This window comes from Nestor notabilis, unplaced genomic scaffold (genome assembly GCF_000696875.1).
Source record: "Nestor notabilis isolate BGI_N333 unplaced genomic scaffold, ASM69687v1 scaffold34860, whole genome shotgun sequence".
Lineage (NCBI taxonomy): Eukaryota > Metazoa > Chordata > Aves > Psittaciformes > Psittacidae > Nestor > Nestor notabilis.
The window spans coordinates 1-16,205 of NW_009913096.1; the positions used below are offsets into that span (position 1 = coordinate 1).

Below are 16,205 nucleotides of genomic sequence, written 5' to 3' on the forward strand. Positions count from 1 at the left end.
TAACCTAAACTTCCCCTGTTTAAGTTTGAGCTCATTACCCCTCGTCCTGTCACTACAGTCTCTAATGAAGAGTCCCTCCCCAGCATCCTTGTAGGCCCCCTTCAGATACTGGAAGGCTGCTGTAAGGTCTCCACGCAGCCTTCTCTTCTCCAGGCTGAACAGCCCCAACTTTCTCAGCCTGTCTTCATATGGGAGGTGCTCCAGTCCCCTTATCATCCTCGTGGCCCTTCTCTGGACTTGCTGCAACAGCACCATGTCCTTTTTATGCTGAGGACGCCAGAACTGTACACAATACTCCAAGTGAGGTCTCATGAGAGCAGAGTAGAGGGGCAGGGTCACTTTCTTCAAACTCCTGGTCAAGCTTCTTTTGATGTCCCTTTATAGATTGTTTTTAATCCCTCAGTATAAGGAGATAGTAAGTTCAGTATGCTCTATATCTAGCAATGCAATAGCTACCAGGATCTCCTTTAGAGTAAAATCTATATATTGTTTTCTACTTAGTACAAGTAAATTTAATAATACTAAGCCCTGCAGAGTTCTTAAAACATAAGATTATAATTTAATTTGCATCTTTGTGATTCAGGGAATATAATAACTTATAACACTCTTATTTTAAAAGTGTGAACATTTAAGAAATAGACAATATAATAGGAAAATAGATATTAAAAAGGATCTTGGTATTTAAAAGACTTGGCTTTAATATCTCTGGTTTCCATACTGTAGGTCAGTGAAGTCATCTCCTATCATCTTTTTCCTTTGAAATGTAAAACCCAGTTTTGTTAATCAGCTGTGATTGTAATGAAGCCCATCTTTTCCTTCACATGCCAAAGACACAAGCTTTAGATAGATGCATGTGTAGATGCTTACATAGCTTTCTTTTTTAAGTTAGATACCTAGAATACTGAACACATTAACATTAGCAGTAAGAATGTGGCAGAAGTTCCTAGAAACAAGTGCTGTCATATGTGTAAATATTTCCTCCTCTTTTTTTTTTTTTTTTTGTTTGTTTGTTTGAGCGAAGACAATGTGAATATCAAGCTAAAAGAAATCATGAAAACTAAGACAAGGAGAAATGTTCCGTATTCCAGAGCTCATTTCTTAAATTTCAGACATCACAGGCCCTTGTTTCTTACACCTGGTTTTGCCCAGGCATCTTTTTTTTTCCTGGCATCTTTTCCCTGGAATTTGGTATGATGTTGTCATTCCATTCAGATATTTATTTTTTCAGTCCATTACAACTAGTGTTTGTAATTTAAAAAGTTGAACATTTTAACAGCAGCAATAATGAGATGAGAGATTCCTAGCTACTTAGTGCTAAGCATGGATTGAATCTAACCCTTTTCTGCTAGTGGAAAAGCCCATTTGACTGGCATGCTTCACCAGCTTAGTATACAGGTACTCAAGACTATTTACTCAGTAGCCTCTAAGGATTATTTATTTATGCCTTTAGAGAAATTTAGCTATATGCTTAAATATGTTTCTAACTGGTTTACAATCATTTAAATTCACCACGTTAAAAACAGTGGTATTTAAGGAATTAAGTTAATCACAAAATTGCATTTTCTGTGCACTACTGAAAGAAAATTAAGTGTTAGGCACTGTTTTGAAGACTGTTGAAATTTCTTTCTCACCATGACAGTTCATTCCTGTTGAAGTAAATAAGATTATCTGAAAGAAGACTTAGATGACCTGGAGAACAGAGTATGAACTGAGAAACAGGTAGTCAGAGTGTAATAACCAATAATAAAGCAAAATTAATCTTTTCTAATGCATCACTTGGTTTGTGACACATCACTTTTGTAGACCACATTTGCCTATGGTTTTGAAAGCTTTAAATTTTGCAACATCTCTTAGAACATTTCTCTGCAAACATGTTTACGTTAATTATACTGTTTCCAAAATGTTAATTTAGTATTTCTTGAAGTCAGTAATTTTCATGTACTTCAGCATAAATTGTCTAAACCAAAATACGTTTCTTCAGAAACAAAATAGCAATTGCCCACAATTATTTGTGTAGTTAAAAGTGTAAAAGCATGAAAGTGTACTCCTAAGCTCTCTGTTATGAAGGGAGCCAGCAGTCTTTAATAACTACAGTAGTCTGGGCCTTGGTTTCTAGACCAACAGATTTGAAGTAATCCCATAGATAATCAGACATGGTATTCTCTTACCTCTTTTAATCACTGAAATTATGAAATTTCACAGTAGCTTTTAGATCAATGGATGGCAAGTCAAATGATTTGCCCCCTGGGAAAGTGGTGTACTTGCAGTCATTTGCCTTCATGCCTCACAGGCATTTAGATTAGTGCTGTTAAGTATATTGTGCATCATGCTAACTAAATTAGTCTATTAATAACACTCTCCAGTTGTCTATGTACTGCAGTACTGACTGCCCTATTTGACAGTGCAGCTCTGCTAGTCCCTTGAAGTGACTGTCCTTCTTTCATTTCTACCATCTCTGCAGTGAGCACATTTTATCCTCTTGGAGCATCTCCTTTTGAAAAGTTCTGCACTGAAGATGATTGTGCCTTGTATTATTACTTCATTTAACATATGCTGTTTTGGTACTGTTCCAATGTTGCTATAACCAGGATTTACATTATTGTGATATGTCCTGATGTTTAGTATTTTAGTTTCTTCTGAGGGATGGTCAGGATAGAATCAGTGCATCCTCCTTTGATCAGAGCAGTGCAGATTGTCTGAAGTGTGGGGATTGTGATGGTGCTGATGATACAGGTCAAATTGTAAATAGTCTCAGGACAGTCAAAGAGCATATGTTGCGTAGAAGCTGCGTCAGCTGTATGAATGATTAGGCTTAGTAAAATCACTCAAGCTTGAAAGCAAGCAGAAACTGCCTGTTGAACATCACTATATAGGACTGCTAAGGTATCATCATCTTGCAGAAGCACAGCAAGAACCAATAGTAAGGATTTATTTTGAGGGGAACAATTAAAAAAAAACATATAAAAAAAAAACATAGGACATCAATAGTGACAGGTTGGAAAGAAGAAGAACAAGTGAAATGCAGGGAATACCTGTACTAAAAAAAGGATCACTTCTTACCAGTTGCTTATTATCCAATATCACTTTTGAATCATGAGAAACAGCAAAATTTGGAAAAGACCAGTGCTTGTTTGACAGCAGTCCCTAAGCAGGTTCATTTCAGACCTAATAGGAATTCAGTTGACCATATTATATGTAGAAAATGGTTTCCAGGAAGGGGATTTTTAACTTGTTGAGTGGTATGTGAAATCATTTGGTGGTTGTCACAGTACAGGAGATACTACCTTGGTATTATGTAGTGGCTATGAACTAGTATATTAAGACAGACAATATTAAGTGGCGTTGCTATAAATGATACAATTCCAAGTGATAAACCTAAGCTTGTCTCCCTACTTTGCATTTCAAATCTCTGTGTACCCCTTGTATATTTATAGGTACATATACTTGCATATTCACATTTATACTTTAAATTTATAAAGTTCAAAGCCATAAATGACATAACACTAATTTCATAACAGTGCAGTTCTCCTTGTCTTCCAGGAAAAGGCTACTGCTAAAGCATTGTTTTGTCCAGTTGTTTGAAAGTAAGGCTTACTTGATAGCTTTTGAAGTTATTTTAACACTGAGTAGTAAGTTCAGTATATATACCTCAAACTCATTCCAGCACTACAGATTTGACGGAGATGAGTGCATACAGATTTTCTAGTTTTTCTAGTTCCTGATACTATGTTGGAGGGTAGTATTACATTGCATTACTTTCAGAAACTTTGCTCCAAAAAGACATAGCAGCTAACTTTGAAGTCTTCTGGTTTCTGCTTTAGACCTGCTGTGATGACAGTAGAAGATGAAGGATATGAAATTTACGTTCATGTGGTGTCTGAGCTGATGGAAAAAATCTTCCTCAATATTCCTGCAGACTGGCTGAAGAGATTAGTAGGTACTGTTTCATGAACTACTTGTGATAGAAACAAGCAGCAAAGTTCACAATGGAAGTAAAATTTTTAACTATTGACAATTTAGAATTTGGATGAGATTCCTCTGGATGATGTTTGCTCATACTGTATGAGACTTACAGAAAAAAACCCAGTAGCTGTCCAACAAACTCAAGTTCAGAGTTGAAGTATCAACAAGAGGTCAGATAGTATGAACATTTATTATACATTATATAGCAAAGTATTCAGTAACTAAATGGATTCCTTATATGTAAAATAAAATCTGAGCAGTTTCTAGAAATGGCTGACATGCTTTCATGATGTAAATCATTGAGCGGTGTTTCAGACAGGCTTCCCTTGATACATCCTGTTTGTCTTGAGAGGTGTTTTACATGATTCACAGGTGTTGGTTTAATGAGAAACAGTATTAGCACATTGGTTTCAAAATACTATTAAAAACAATAGCTAATATTATATTTGGATATTGAGCTACACTTCCACTAATTCAGTGTAGCTTTGATGGAGGTGGAACTTGAACATTAAGGGCTATTGTGAAAATAAAGAGTAAGTTGGATTTTTCTGTCTTTTACAGTGCCCTCTTCAGATATAACCTATGGCACAATAATAGCAGATCTGTGTCATTTGCTGCTAGCGGATACAGAAGCGTCCTATTTGTTGGAAATTAGAAGCCATTTTGTGCTAGATGAAAACAGCTATCCTTTGCAAAAGGATTTCCATCTGCTAAATTTTCATCCTTATCTTTAAAGCACTGACCTCTGCAATAACTGAGCAATAACAGAAACCATAGGAACATACAGATGGCAAACAGAAGAAAACGGAATGAGCTGAAGAAAGCAAATCTCTTTAACGATAAGAAAGGATTTTGATTTTAACCTATACAAAAAAAAAAAAAAGGACTGGTATGGAATGTCTGCTAAATGTATATACTGCTGCTGTAATACTTGTAAATTGTCATAAAGTATATTTTTATAAATATATTTTTATCTTCATAAACTCTTACTTAGTGTCTGGTTTCCTTTTCTCTCCAGAAAAATTCACTAGTATGAGACTGCGTTTTTCTCAGATATGCCAGATTAGAGGAAGACATCCACAATTCGGTAATAATTTGGTTGTAAGATTAGAAATTCCAGTATTTGTCAGTAGTAGTGGGAATTATTGAGGAATGTGTCACATCTTGTATGATCTTGTATCTGTTTCTTGGATGGGGGTATTTGTGCTATATATCTGGTTGAAAATACACAATCTTTTAGAGGAGAAGAAGCACTGTTAGGCACTGAGAGGTCTGTAATCATTCGTCCTCCTTCATCTCGATATAACTCGCAAGCACAAGATCAGGTGGATGATGTCTAAAAGGCAGTAGGTAAAAAAAAGTTGCTTTGTTATGTGACAATTGGTAACACTGTAACCCCTTATTTAATAATGTTTCTTGCTTTACTGGAGTTACTGTCATGTTCAGGAAAAGTCAAAAAGGACCTTTCTCATTTACTTCACTTGGATGACCTCGAGCAAAGTCAAGCACATTAGTAACTGCATATAATATGTTTCTTCATGACTTTAGCTGGAAGTATTGAACGCACAAGCTGGAAGTTTTGGTACGTTAATATATAAGAAACTTGAAGAAAAGAGACCATATTAGTACAATGCAATATTTTATTACTCAGACTTTAGTGTACCTAGACAGGTGACTTCCCACTTTAAAGGTATTTATGTTAATAAACACTGTACATCACACACATCCTCCTGCATAAGGTGGTAAACCTGTCTGAAAGATTCTTAACAGTTTACTTTTAAGATCTCCAGTGTTTATTGGTATGATTTAAATAATAGAGGGACATAATGTATTTGGTAAAATTGCTTTATCATAGTAATATAGTTACCGCAGAGTTCATACATAGTTTTCATTCCCAGATTGAACATGTGGATGGGGTTGGGCCTATTAGATGGGGTTTCAGTGGGTTTGTGGGAGGAAAATTTGGAAATGGCTCTTTGTGGTTGGGGGTGCTGACATTATTCATTTGACAGAGCTATAATGAGGGTTGAACATTCTGCAAAATTCAATTAAATGTAGTGAGTCTAGGCTCATCTTACCCAGTGGTGCAGTTAGCAAGGCGGACTTGTGGGTACCAAGTAACATTTCAAATGCGGGATAAGGTGAAGTGGAGTCTGTTATCTTACAATTCCTTTCAAATATATTCTCATTCATAGTATTTCCTTTAGATAGTAACAGGTCTATCCACATGATGGATGATCATTTGTGCCTGTAACTTATGACCAAGAATTAGAATTTATTAGCCAAAGTAACAATACAGTGAGATCATGTTTGTCTGATTTGTTTACTCTGTTACATATTAATTAAATTGGAAAGATATTTTGGAGAGAGCAAAGATAAGAGTTCCAGCCTACCAGGGACCAAGTCTTCTATTTGCATTTGGGTAAGGAAAGAATTTACGTACTTTATTCTTGTCTACTTCAGAGTGTAAAATGGTCAAAGATTTTTGTACCCTTTAGATTATGAAAAATAGTAGTGAGAGCTTTTGAATTTTAAGGTTGATTGGGGATTTTTTTTTATCCATGCTGTTTATGTGCTGAGGCGGAGAGCATGCCATCGCTTAACCAACTCCTTGGGCTTGCTGATCATTTCATTCCAGTGTTCTAGTTCTTTGCCGTGGGTGTACATGAAAGGCCCAACTACTACATGTCCTAGCAGATGTGTTTCTGGGGAAAAGAGCAAGCAGTTTGTGATTAGCATTTGTAGTTGCTTCTTAAAAATCCTTACCTGAATTAGAAAATTAACTTGTATTTCTCTAATGCATGTTCTGAAAGTTATTTTTAACCCAAAATTTTCATCAAGGAATTAACTCTTGGTTTCAAGTTATGTAGTTTCTACATGCTAAGATTCAGCATTAAAAGGTACTGCAGTAAGTGAGTATTCAGTCAATTCAGGCCTACCCTACTGCCTGCACTCTAAACTAGAACCAGTTTAAGGCACACAGATCTGTATCTGCCCAGCCTCTCTATCGCAGGTGTACTGTGGAAGTGTTTGTGTTGGACATCAGTAACCTTAGTAGGATTCATATGATGCTCTAGCTTGGGAAAGAATAGTTTTAGTGGGATAGCTCTGAGTTGCAATATGTGGATTGCCACTAACCACACTCTCCCATGTTAGTTCATGCCTGAACTTGTCATCTGTGGATGGGGGAAAAGTAATTCAAACCTGCCTTTACATGAACTTGAGAATGTTTGTAAAGTGTTTGGCTGTCCACAAATGAAAATGATGAAATACTAGTTCTTGCCAATCCTCAAAGCCAAAGAACCTGCTCAAAAATTCACCTAAACAAATTTTTGAAGAAGTGTATAAATCCAAATGAGGGTATTAGCACTTCACTATTAAGATCATATCTGCACTGCAGGGAAAATGTTTTCTTGTGAGCAGTGGAAATGGGGAGTTGTGATTCACTTCTCTAAGCAGAACTTCTTCATGTATTCTCTGACATAATAAGAGGCAACTTCAAGCATCAGGTTTTCTGCCAGGGAACGGGGATGTTTGTAATCTGTCTCCTTTCTTACCGATGAACTGATGTGATAATTAAAATTCCTATTCCTCTTTCAAATTCTGTTAGGAACAGTGAACAGCCTCAAAATTTTGCAGGTTGGAAAATACACATATAGACAATGTAATTGAATAAGCTTGTTTTCTTAGGATACCAGAATGAAACAAAAGTACAGCACTTTCTACTGCTAGTGACTAGCCTACAGTTACTTTATTCATGTCTTCCATTAAGTTTATCTTTGGCCTCTGAAAGAGATGCATACACTTACTGCAAATAAGTTTTGTGCTGCTTTTTAAAGAAACATCCTATGAAATACATCAAACCTTTTGTATGTTTTATCATGACTGCTAAAAAGGAATTCCTCTCAGGTTTAAGTATCTCTGCAATATTTAAGAGATCTATGATATCTTAACTGTAATAATTTATATTGCTTACTTTCATCCTTGATACTCTGGAGCACTGATAGACTTAGGCTTGCTGTATCCAGCTCTGTCTGATCTGCCTTGAAACTGAAGGTTTCATTATACACTGGATTGGGAGATCCCAGAACAGCTGCTGTCTTTTTACTTTTGATGAATTTATTATGGTTCATTAGTGAGACTTTGACATACACACCTTGGAGAAAAAGATATTCAAGAGGAAAATACATCAGAGGCAGCTGGGAGAAGGCTTAAGGAATTTCTTGCTTTCAGATGTCAATATTAAGTATAAAATTCAATCATGACTGATTTGTGAAACATACATGGCAGCATTGCCATGCAGAACATTAAGCAGGGAGTACATAAAGTACTTAGGGGGCAGTTTTGCAGTGTACTTTCCAACTTAAGGGCTGTTAAAAAGAGCAATCATGTTCTTACCCTGCATCCTTGGTCTTACATTCCTATTCCTTCCCTTCATCTGATGAAAACTTTTCTGAAGGCTTAGTTTGTTTGGTCAGTAGTTAATTTCATATATTTGATCACATGATTGTTTGATCCACACAGGGAGGCTGTGAGGGAGGAGCCACATCATAGAGCTGCAGCCTGTGGTTGGATTGGATAAATTTCAGGGGAATAGTGTCTCCTGGTCAAAGAAGAAACCTTAGACAAAAGGTTTTACTAATGACTTCTAGCCCTGCAGTAAGGGATTCGGTAGGAAATCTGAGGAAGAGATCAATGATCTCTGCTTTTCTAGAAAATACTACCGAAATTGGTGCGTGAGTGTGGGAACAAGAACTACACCAACAAGAAAAATTGCTTTGCTTCCTGAAGCGTTGTGGTCTTACTCAGTAGGTCTCTGGCAATGAGATCTAAAGCAGCTTGAAATCTTCCATTCTTCCCTACCCTTCTATAAAATTTAGTGACAAGCATGTAGAAATTGATGGCTAAAGATTTGTTCATTTCCAGTGAAGCAATAAGAGATTCCATGCTCCTACTACTATGTTTATTACTCTGAGGCCAGGGACACATAAGCACGGTGTACCAGGAAAATGCCCACTGCAGTAAGGGAGAAAAATTGTGAGTCAATGCTGTGCTCCTTTGAACACTGGCTAGGCTGTCCTAAAATGGGATTTTTTTTTTCCTAGTTCAGTTCTACCAAGGACAGCTGTTCAGTGTAAGCAGTTGTCCTGCAGCTGTTACCTCTGGGCTTTTGCCTTGAGGCAACTCAGTTAATGTCAGTATCCCCTGAAATGCTACCTTCTCTGTAGGAGGGTCTTTGCTCACTGTATTAAAGCAGGAGGAAAAAAAATGCTACTGATGACATGAGACAAACCACTTATTATGAAACAGAATCAAAATGTAGCAGAACTGAGCTATCAAAATCTAATTGCCCCAGTAATAAAGTATGGGTTGTTTCCACTCAAATCACCTGTGTGTTTATTTTTTCTTTTCAGAGTCACTCAGTGCAAGCCTGGGTGGACAGATGAGGAACTAGCAAATTAAAACCTGAATTCTGGAGCTGATATCAGAGAGGAAATCACACTTACTGATAGTATGGCTCTCCTCCTGGAGCTTTAATCCCCTTGCTCTCAGAACCACTACAGTGAGACGGCCCAGGTAGTCATTGTAGCTGATGGAGAACTGGATATCACCATACTCTGAAGGAGGCTTTGGAAGCAGAACAACACTGGTCAAATATATCTCAAACTCTCTCTTCACACAGACAAATGGGGGAGGGGGAAAGATGTCTTTTGTACAACTGCCACACTAAGGGCTCAGTTCACATGAGTGATGAATTGTAATGGCTTTATTTATTCTGTTGTGACATTTGATAGAACCAATTAAACCAGCTTTCTGGAACCTTTGAACTACTATCTCTTCCAGGGGATGCCTATTTCTGTGCCTTTTCTGCCTTTTTTCTGCTCTCACTGGTTCAGAACAGAAGCAAATAACAAAAGGTGCTCTCTTATGTAACTGTTTCCTAACTGGTGTGACTGTTTCCTGGGCAGTTGGATAATCCCTGTGCAACAGCTATGGATCTGCAGGTTGAAATCTTGACGTATGTTGTTTCAACTACTTCTGCTGTACCCCTCGAGTAATTGTAAGATGGCAGAAGTTCCACAGTGCCAAGCAGCCTGCTGTCACGTACCTCCAAGTTTTCTTTCTCCAGATCTCTCCATATGACTAGCTTCTTGTCATCGATTAATGTTTCATTTTTCAGAGGGAAGACAACTTGGCCTAGGAGATGATGTTTCTTCTGTTTATCGACATGATAAACCAAAAACTTCAGAGTCCGTTGGAACAACATTTTACTGGAAACCTGTATGGGAAAAGGAAGAATATATTAATAATTATAAAGCATCTGACACTTTTACTCTAGCATGACTTCAGAGGAAGAATTTTTCAAAGTGAGTTAAAGGTAGGTGGAGATTTCCTTCGATTATTTGAAGTCAACTTTCTTAATTTTCGTAAAGTTTTAGCTAAGCTAAGTCTAGAGATACAAGCTAAAATAGAATGATTCTATGTGAAATTAAACATGAAATGTGAAATTAACTGGTGTTTTTTTCAACTCATACAGATCTAGTGTTATACAATGCATTCACTTCCAGACAGAAATGTTTAGAAATCTGTAAACACTCATTTTTCAGTTGTTCTGAAACACAAACTCTTTTTGTTCTAAAGTTTTTGTCTTGTGACATCTGCTGTGAAAGCCTCTTGGCTTAGGGAGCCAAGCTTCTAGCTTTACAGGACTGTACAAATAGCATACCAGATACCTCATGAGTTCTAGTTTCTAGCCTACTTCCACAGCAAGGAAACTAAAAGCCATGAAAGCGTTGGTTCAGTATTGGTTGCTTCTGGACTTGTAGAGCTGCTGAGCTGAACTACTCGGCCGTAGTTCAGACTAGAGTTTTCATCTTCCCCAAGCAAGTTCTGGAATCCTCAACTTTGATGCAGACCCCAGGTAGGATCTTTTCTGGGGCCACAGACTTCAGTAGCCCAGGATCTCCAGAAGCCCCAGTGATAACTCTTATCTCCAGTGGGAATGACTGGTATCTTGGTAGAATTTTGTAGAAAATTAATTTTTGCAAAACTGTATACTGTACTTTGACAAGTCAGCATTTGCAAACAAAAATCTGCTTCACCAAAAGGAAAAGTACCTGAAAAACAAAGCTTTCATCGAACTGCGGGTTAAGGGTTTTGCATTTCATTTTGGACTGCAAGTAGCTTCTTTCATCAGGCAGCAAGTAGACTTTCACAAATGGACTACAGGAATCAGCGGGAGGCTGCAGCTTTCTGGCTTTGATCAAAGAGACGAGGAGCCTTTCTGACTCTTGCTCATATTCTACGGAGAACCAGAGGCGGCCAATGTTGCCTTCAGGAAAATCTGTCTCGCTTTTGTCTTCAGGAAATTTGTACAGCTCTGGGTTAACAGTCCCTACAACGTAAGCTCCAGCTTCAAGAAATAAAAACCAGGAACACTCAGATTAGTTTCAAGACCATTGAGACATTTTTATTACCACCAATGTATTTGGAGAAATCACCTTAATCTCTGTATTAACAATCAAATTTTGCATAAACCTGGTATTTTAATTCCTTTTCCCTCAAATTTGGAGGAGTAGTGGTAGGCTGTGCCACATTTCTTTTTCCTATTCATGTGACTGTACCTTGATAGTTTCAGGTATTCATTGTTGCAGTCTGCAGCTGGTCACTCTGCTGTTTCTGGGGACAACAATCAGGCACTTCCCGAGCTACACTCATGTGTTATGCCTTTACAAAACAGAGGAGAGATTGCTTTGTCTGCCATATGCACAAGGTCCTACAGCACATGGCTGTGGAATGTAGCCAAAGTGACTATATTCTGGCCATATTCTGTTTAAAAAATATGTATGCATACAGTGCTCAGTGCTGGTGCTGTCTAACGATGTCTGATATACACCCAGTAAACATGTTTCACAACAATAAACTTACTCTTTAAGAGTACCCCTAAAGAGAGTCGTTTTTCAACGCCATACCCAAAGAATGGAACGATGACCGGGGCCCAGACTGAGGAATCATGTAGGGGTCACTGTCTTCCTGAACATATTCTTCGTTCATCCGATTAATCCAGTCTTGCCCATGCAGTGTTGGTGGAATGATAAATGGAACACTTCTGGATCTGCTCAAGACAACAGCAGCTACTGACTTCTGCTTGGAAACCAAACTTGGTAACAGTGATAAGTTTACTGTTCTTATTTCATAATCTTGTAAAAATTCTATGGAGATGCACAGGTAGAAAAGATAAATACCCGTTGTTCTGCAATTAATATAATTTGTATAATGCCTAAAGGTCCATCAGATCTTAACTCTTCAGACAGATCCCTCACCTTTTCCTTTAATTCTTCTTTAGGATTGATCTTTCAAAGGAAAGGATGAATTAACTGCAGCTGCCTGTTTTAGAGCCCCAAAGCCCTGCACTAACTTTCTAAGAGAGTCTCCTTTCTGAACCAAAGTCCTAGTGTTTGGCTCTCGGATGCTTCGTTATAAGACCACCAGGAAAGACTGGAACACAGACTGAACCTGTCTAGGTAGCAGATAAAGCTATCCATGTACCAGTTACGCTTGAATCTGTTATCTCTTACATAAATCAGAAATAATAATTGCATTCATAGTTAAAGAAAGTACTGTTTTCCTACAGGAACGAAACAGAACATGACTGATGTTTTTATGTAATTTAGGGGGTCTCATTTATTTATGAACATGAATATATTTAGATGACCCCCTCATTTGAGATTTTACAAGTTGAAAGAAACTTCCATTAATGTATGCTTTAAAAACCAAAAATATATACCTTGTGCTTTCTAGTTGAATTTCAGACTGATCCCGAAAAACAGCATTTGCATTTGTCATTTTGACAGCACCAGTGAGCTTTTCATATGAATTGAGCCAGCAAAATTTCTTCCAGAGCAGGTATGCAGTTATTCCAATGAGAACACATAAAAGGATCCCTCCTATTATACCTCCAGCAACAGCAACTGCTTGTTCTGTTCAAACATAGAAGCATATAAAGCATAGGAGGATCGAAGTTATGTATGTTTTGGTGATAGACAGGAATATTAAAGCTGAAATGTTTATTTGATTTAAATTCCAAAATGATTTTTAAGTGAAACATTCTGCTCGTGCACGTATTTGGTTATAGCATGATGCAAAGCCTGAAGATGTATGACACAGAGATAAGAAACTGTTCAGATATGCTGGCAATGGCTGCAGTGTAGGAGGCTATAGATGGAGGGGGTGGGGAATACCAAACCCAAAGAGCTGTTTAGGCTCTTATTTTATGTTGGCATAAGCATTTACCTTAGCATGGCAGAAGTGCTAGAGCTTTTATAACAGAAGTAAAAAGAAAACCTGGGAACACCTAATACAAAAGGTACTATTATTTTAGTTTGGTTTGTTCTTCCAGCTATTCATCTATGTTGAGTTGAGACTAGACCCTGGCACAAGGAACAAAGCAAAGCTCTGGGTTGTTTTCTTTCTAAGGATGCATGTGTTTCCTGATCTGTAACATCAAACTTAAGTATCCATTAAATGCTGTTTCCTGAATCTTGATTACTTCAGATAAAATTAAATCTTGTATAATCTGGGGCTTGGGATTTTTTTTTCCATACTAATATAACTTAATAAATGTATTTAATATGAATATGAGGAATTCTGTTGTGAAAATTTCTCACTAGACCAAGGATAAATGATTGATAACGGGTTCAGTTTGTTGTTTTCTCATGTTTACTGAGTATGCTAGAGTAAAAGGCTGGAAAGACCACACCTGCATTTTATACCCAGCCTGTCTTGGCCCACCACTAAACTAGTACGTGTGCATTGAGACATGATTAGGTCTCAACTGAGAACTGATCCTACCGGAATATCCCACTGTCTGAAAATGAGCCCAAAATGCAGAACTACCTTGTACTCTGCAGCCATGTGAGGCAGTTAATCATCAGCTGTGTACTGTCAGTTCTCAGGGTCTCCTCTGAAACTGAAGCAACAAAGTGACCTGCTGTTCTCTCCCATCTGGTGCTGACTTTTTGTCTTCTCTGCTTTGAGGTAGAGGTAACTGTGGTTACGCTTTATTCCTTTCTCCTTTTTTTATCTCTCTGTGCTTGGTAGATACCTTGCAGTTAGCTACCTCTATACAATGGTATAAGTAAAAACATACAAGCACAAAATAATCAATCAACACTAGTAGTAGCTTTGAATAAGAATTCAAAAGTAATTTTCTACACTTTAGCTTATTGATTAGAGCTATAAAGAATATAGGAAGTGAATTGCAAATACATGTATTACTGATCTTTTTCACTGTTGCCATGTTGCTATAAGCGATATGAAATGTCCTTCAGCTACAGACCACTTCTGTAAATACCTTGTGCTATAAAATTAACCTGGCCATAGTGCCTGAAAGGCCTCTATCTGATCCTATCTAATTTTTCTGCATTTGGTACAGTCATAGGAGCCAACTTATTTTTTGCAGCTCTGCTCCAGGTGTGTTGCCATCGCTCTCCACAGGAATTGGCTGGCTGCTTCCCCATGAGTCATATAATCACTTGTGTCTCCCAGCACGATGGAGTAACCACCCTGCTCATGGCTGTACCCCAGCAACAGGCACTTTGCTGTCCTTGCAACTGGCAGGTGGGCTGAATAGGTTTCAGCATTTAGTTAAGCTATTAGTACAGTGGTATCAGTGCAAGACTTGTTCTGAGGAACAGGAAACAAGTACCTACTTGGTATGGGTTAATATTACTGCAGAGAAAAGTCTGTTTATACTTCACTGGTCAATTTTCTTTTATAAGAATGCACAGTATGAGGAAACGCATTAACAAATGCAGTCCTAAGCATGGAAACTGTGTGCTTGTTCATCTTAGTTTTACTTAGTTTCTTACTCTTTAGGGCATGCTTGAGTGTGTCCAGTCAGATTGCCATTTTATTACAGCTTAGAAAGTCCAGATGCAGAAAAAAATGATTTAGTTTAATGCCCATGAACATAATAGAAATAAATGGTTCACTTCATGCAGGTGCACTATCAACAATACAAATGTTTGTATGGCTGGTGGTTTTACTGTCTGATGTAAGTATCTTAAAAGTTAACATTTCAAGCAAGCTCAACAGCCTATTTCCCTTGTCCTCTCCATTCCCAAGCCTTTAATGCTCTCAACAGCAGTCCTATGCTCCCCTGTAACCAGTTTGTCACCATTTCTCATTAAGGACAGTAAGCTGAAGTGCATCGTAATGCAATAGACAGTACAACAGCTGTGCATTGATTTTTGGAGTAAGAGAATGAGTTTCCAATCTCTTTAAATGAGTATAATGTATTGAATTTGTTCACTGGAAATTGTTAGCTATTTATGACCTACCTACTATCTTTGGCTCAAATTCTGCTTATTTATTTGTACACAGTGGTAGATACAAGGTAAAGTTTTACCCATTTCAGCAAAGCTACCTATGATTTAATGAAGTAAGGAAATTTTGGCTCACTTCTAGTTCATCTTACCTGATTAGATAAGCAGCAGAACCAGTAGCTTAGGGCATGATGTAGCACTAGTCACAAAATCAGCCACTGAAACAAGCTAAGTCTGCAGGGAGAAAAATGTATCTTTTTAAATAAGTACCTGTCATTGTGAGGAATTGATGTATTGTATTGTTCTGTGATCCAGGATCGTAGCAGTTGGAGATGGACGAGATGTGTTGGATCACTTCATCTCCAGATGTCCTCTGTTAGTACGTACCAGGTTTATTCTAGCACAGAGAAATACTGACGGTCATTCTCTTTGGTGTTGGGTCCCTCTTTGCTTAATGTCCAACGATATGCTTTTAATCAGCTTTTCTTAAACTTTGCAGTAAGCCTGTTGGAGTTACGACCAGCAACTTCTCCATCAAAGGCTTTAATCTCTATATACTCAGATATATTAATATTTACAGGATAAGCGTATGTACAGTAAAAAACAAATTATTTGGGGTGGGGTTAAGCTCTTGGCACTTGCTGTGTCTGTCTCGCAGAGCCGGCTTGTCCTCTGACAGCAAAGTGCTCCGGGCACGGAATGCAGATCGGCGGCGCGTACCCGAGCCGCAGGTTGCAGGCTGCTCTTCCTCAGCCGGCTCCAGCAGAAGGTAGAGTAGCGCTACAGCCCTTGGAGCTCAGAGACAGGTTCGAGTCCATTCCTTACCCTGACTTTGCCGAAGCGCTGGCGGGGCGGGGGCCGGGCCGGGCAGCGGTGGGCACCGAGGAGCTGGCTGCCTGTTGCCCGAGCAGGGCA

At 38.1% G+C, this 16,205-nt stretch overlaps 1 protein-coding gene across 1 annotated transcript; it reads right to left on the reverse strand.

Moving 5' to 3' along the window:
* Window positions 1-6,356: 6,356 nt before the first annotated feature.
* Window positions 6,357-14,263, reverse strand: LOC104400918 (synaptotagmin-15-like). The gene is made up of 8 exons (XM_010022690.1): window positions 14,242-14,263; window positions 12,752-12,944; window positions 11,937-12,079; window positions 11,082-11,377; window positions 10,073-10,243; window positions 9,471-9,591; window positions 7,940-8,119; window positions 6,357-6,668 (listed from the first exon to the last, which is right to left on the reverse strand). Exons 1-8 carry the CDS (start codon window positions 14,261-14,263, stop codon window positions 6,532-6,534), a joined length of 1,263 nt encoding a protein of 420 aa, XP_010020992.1. The 3' UTR covers window positions 6,357-6,531.
* Between the last annotated feature and the right edge of the window lie 1,942 nt (window positions 14,264-16,205).

Excerpts from the sequence above, each read along its gene's own strand:
- LOC104400918 (XM_010022690.1), bottom strand. The coding sequence starts at position 14,263 with ATGGCAACAGTGAAAAAGATCA. Across the intron at positions 12,945-14,241 it reads GGCAACAGTGAAAAAGATCA|AACAAGCAGTTGCTGTTGCT; the intron begins GTAATACATGTA and ends ATGTTTGAACAG. Across the intron at positions 10,244-11,081 it reads ATGAAAGCTTTGTTTTTCAG|GTTTCCAGTAAAATGTTGTT; the intron begins GTACTTTTCCTT and ends TTTCCCATACAG.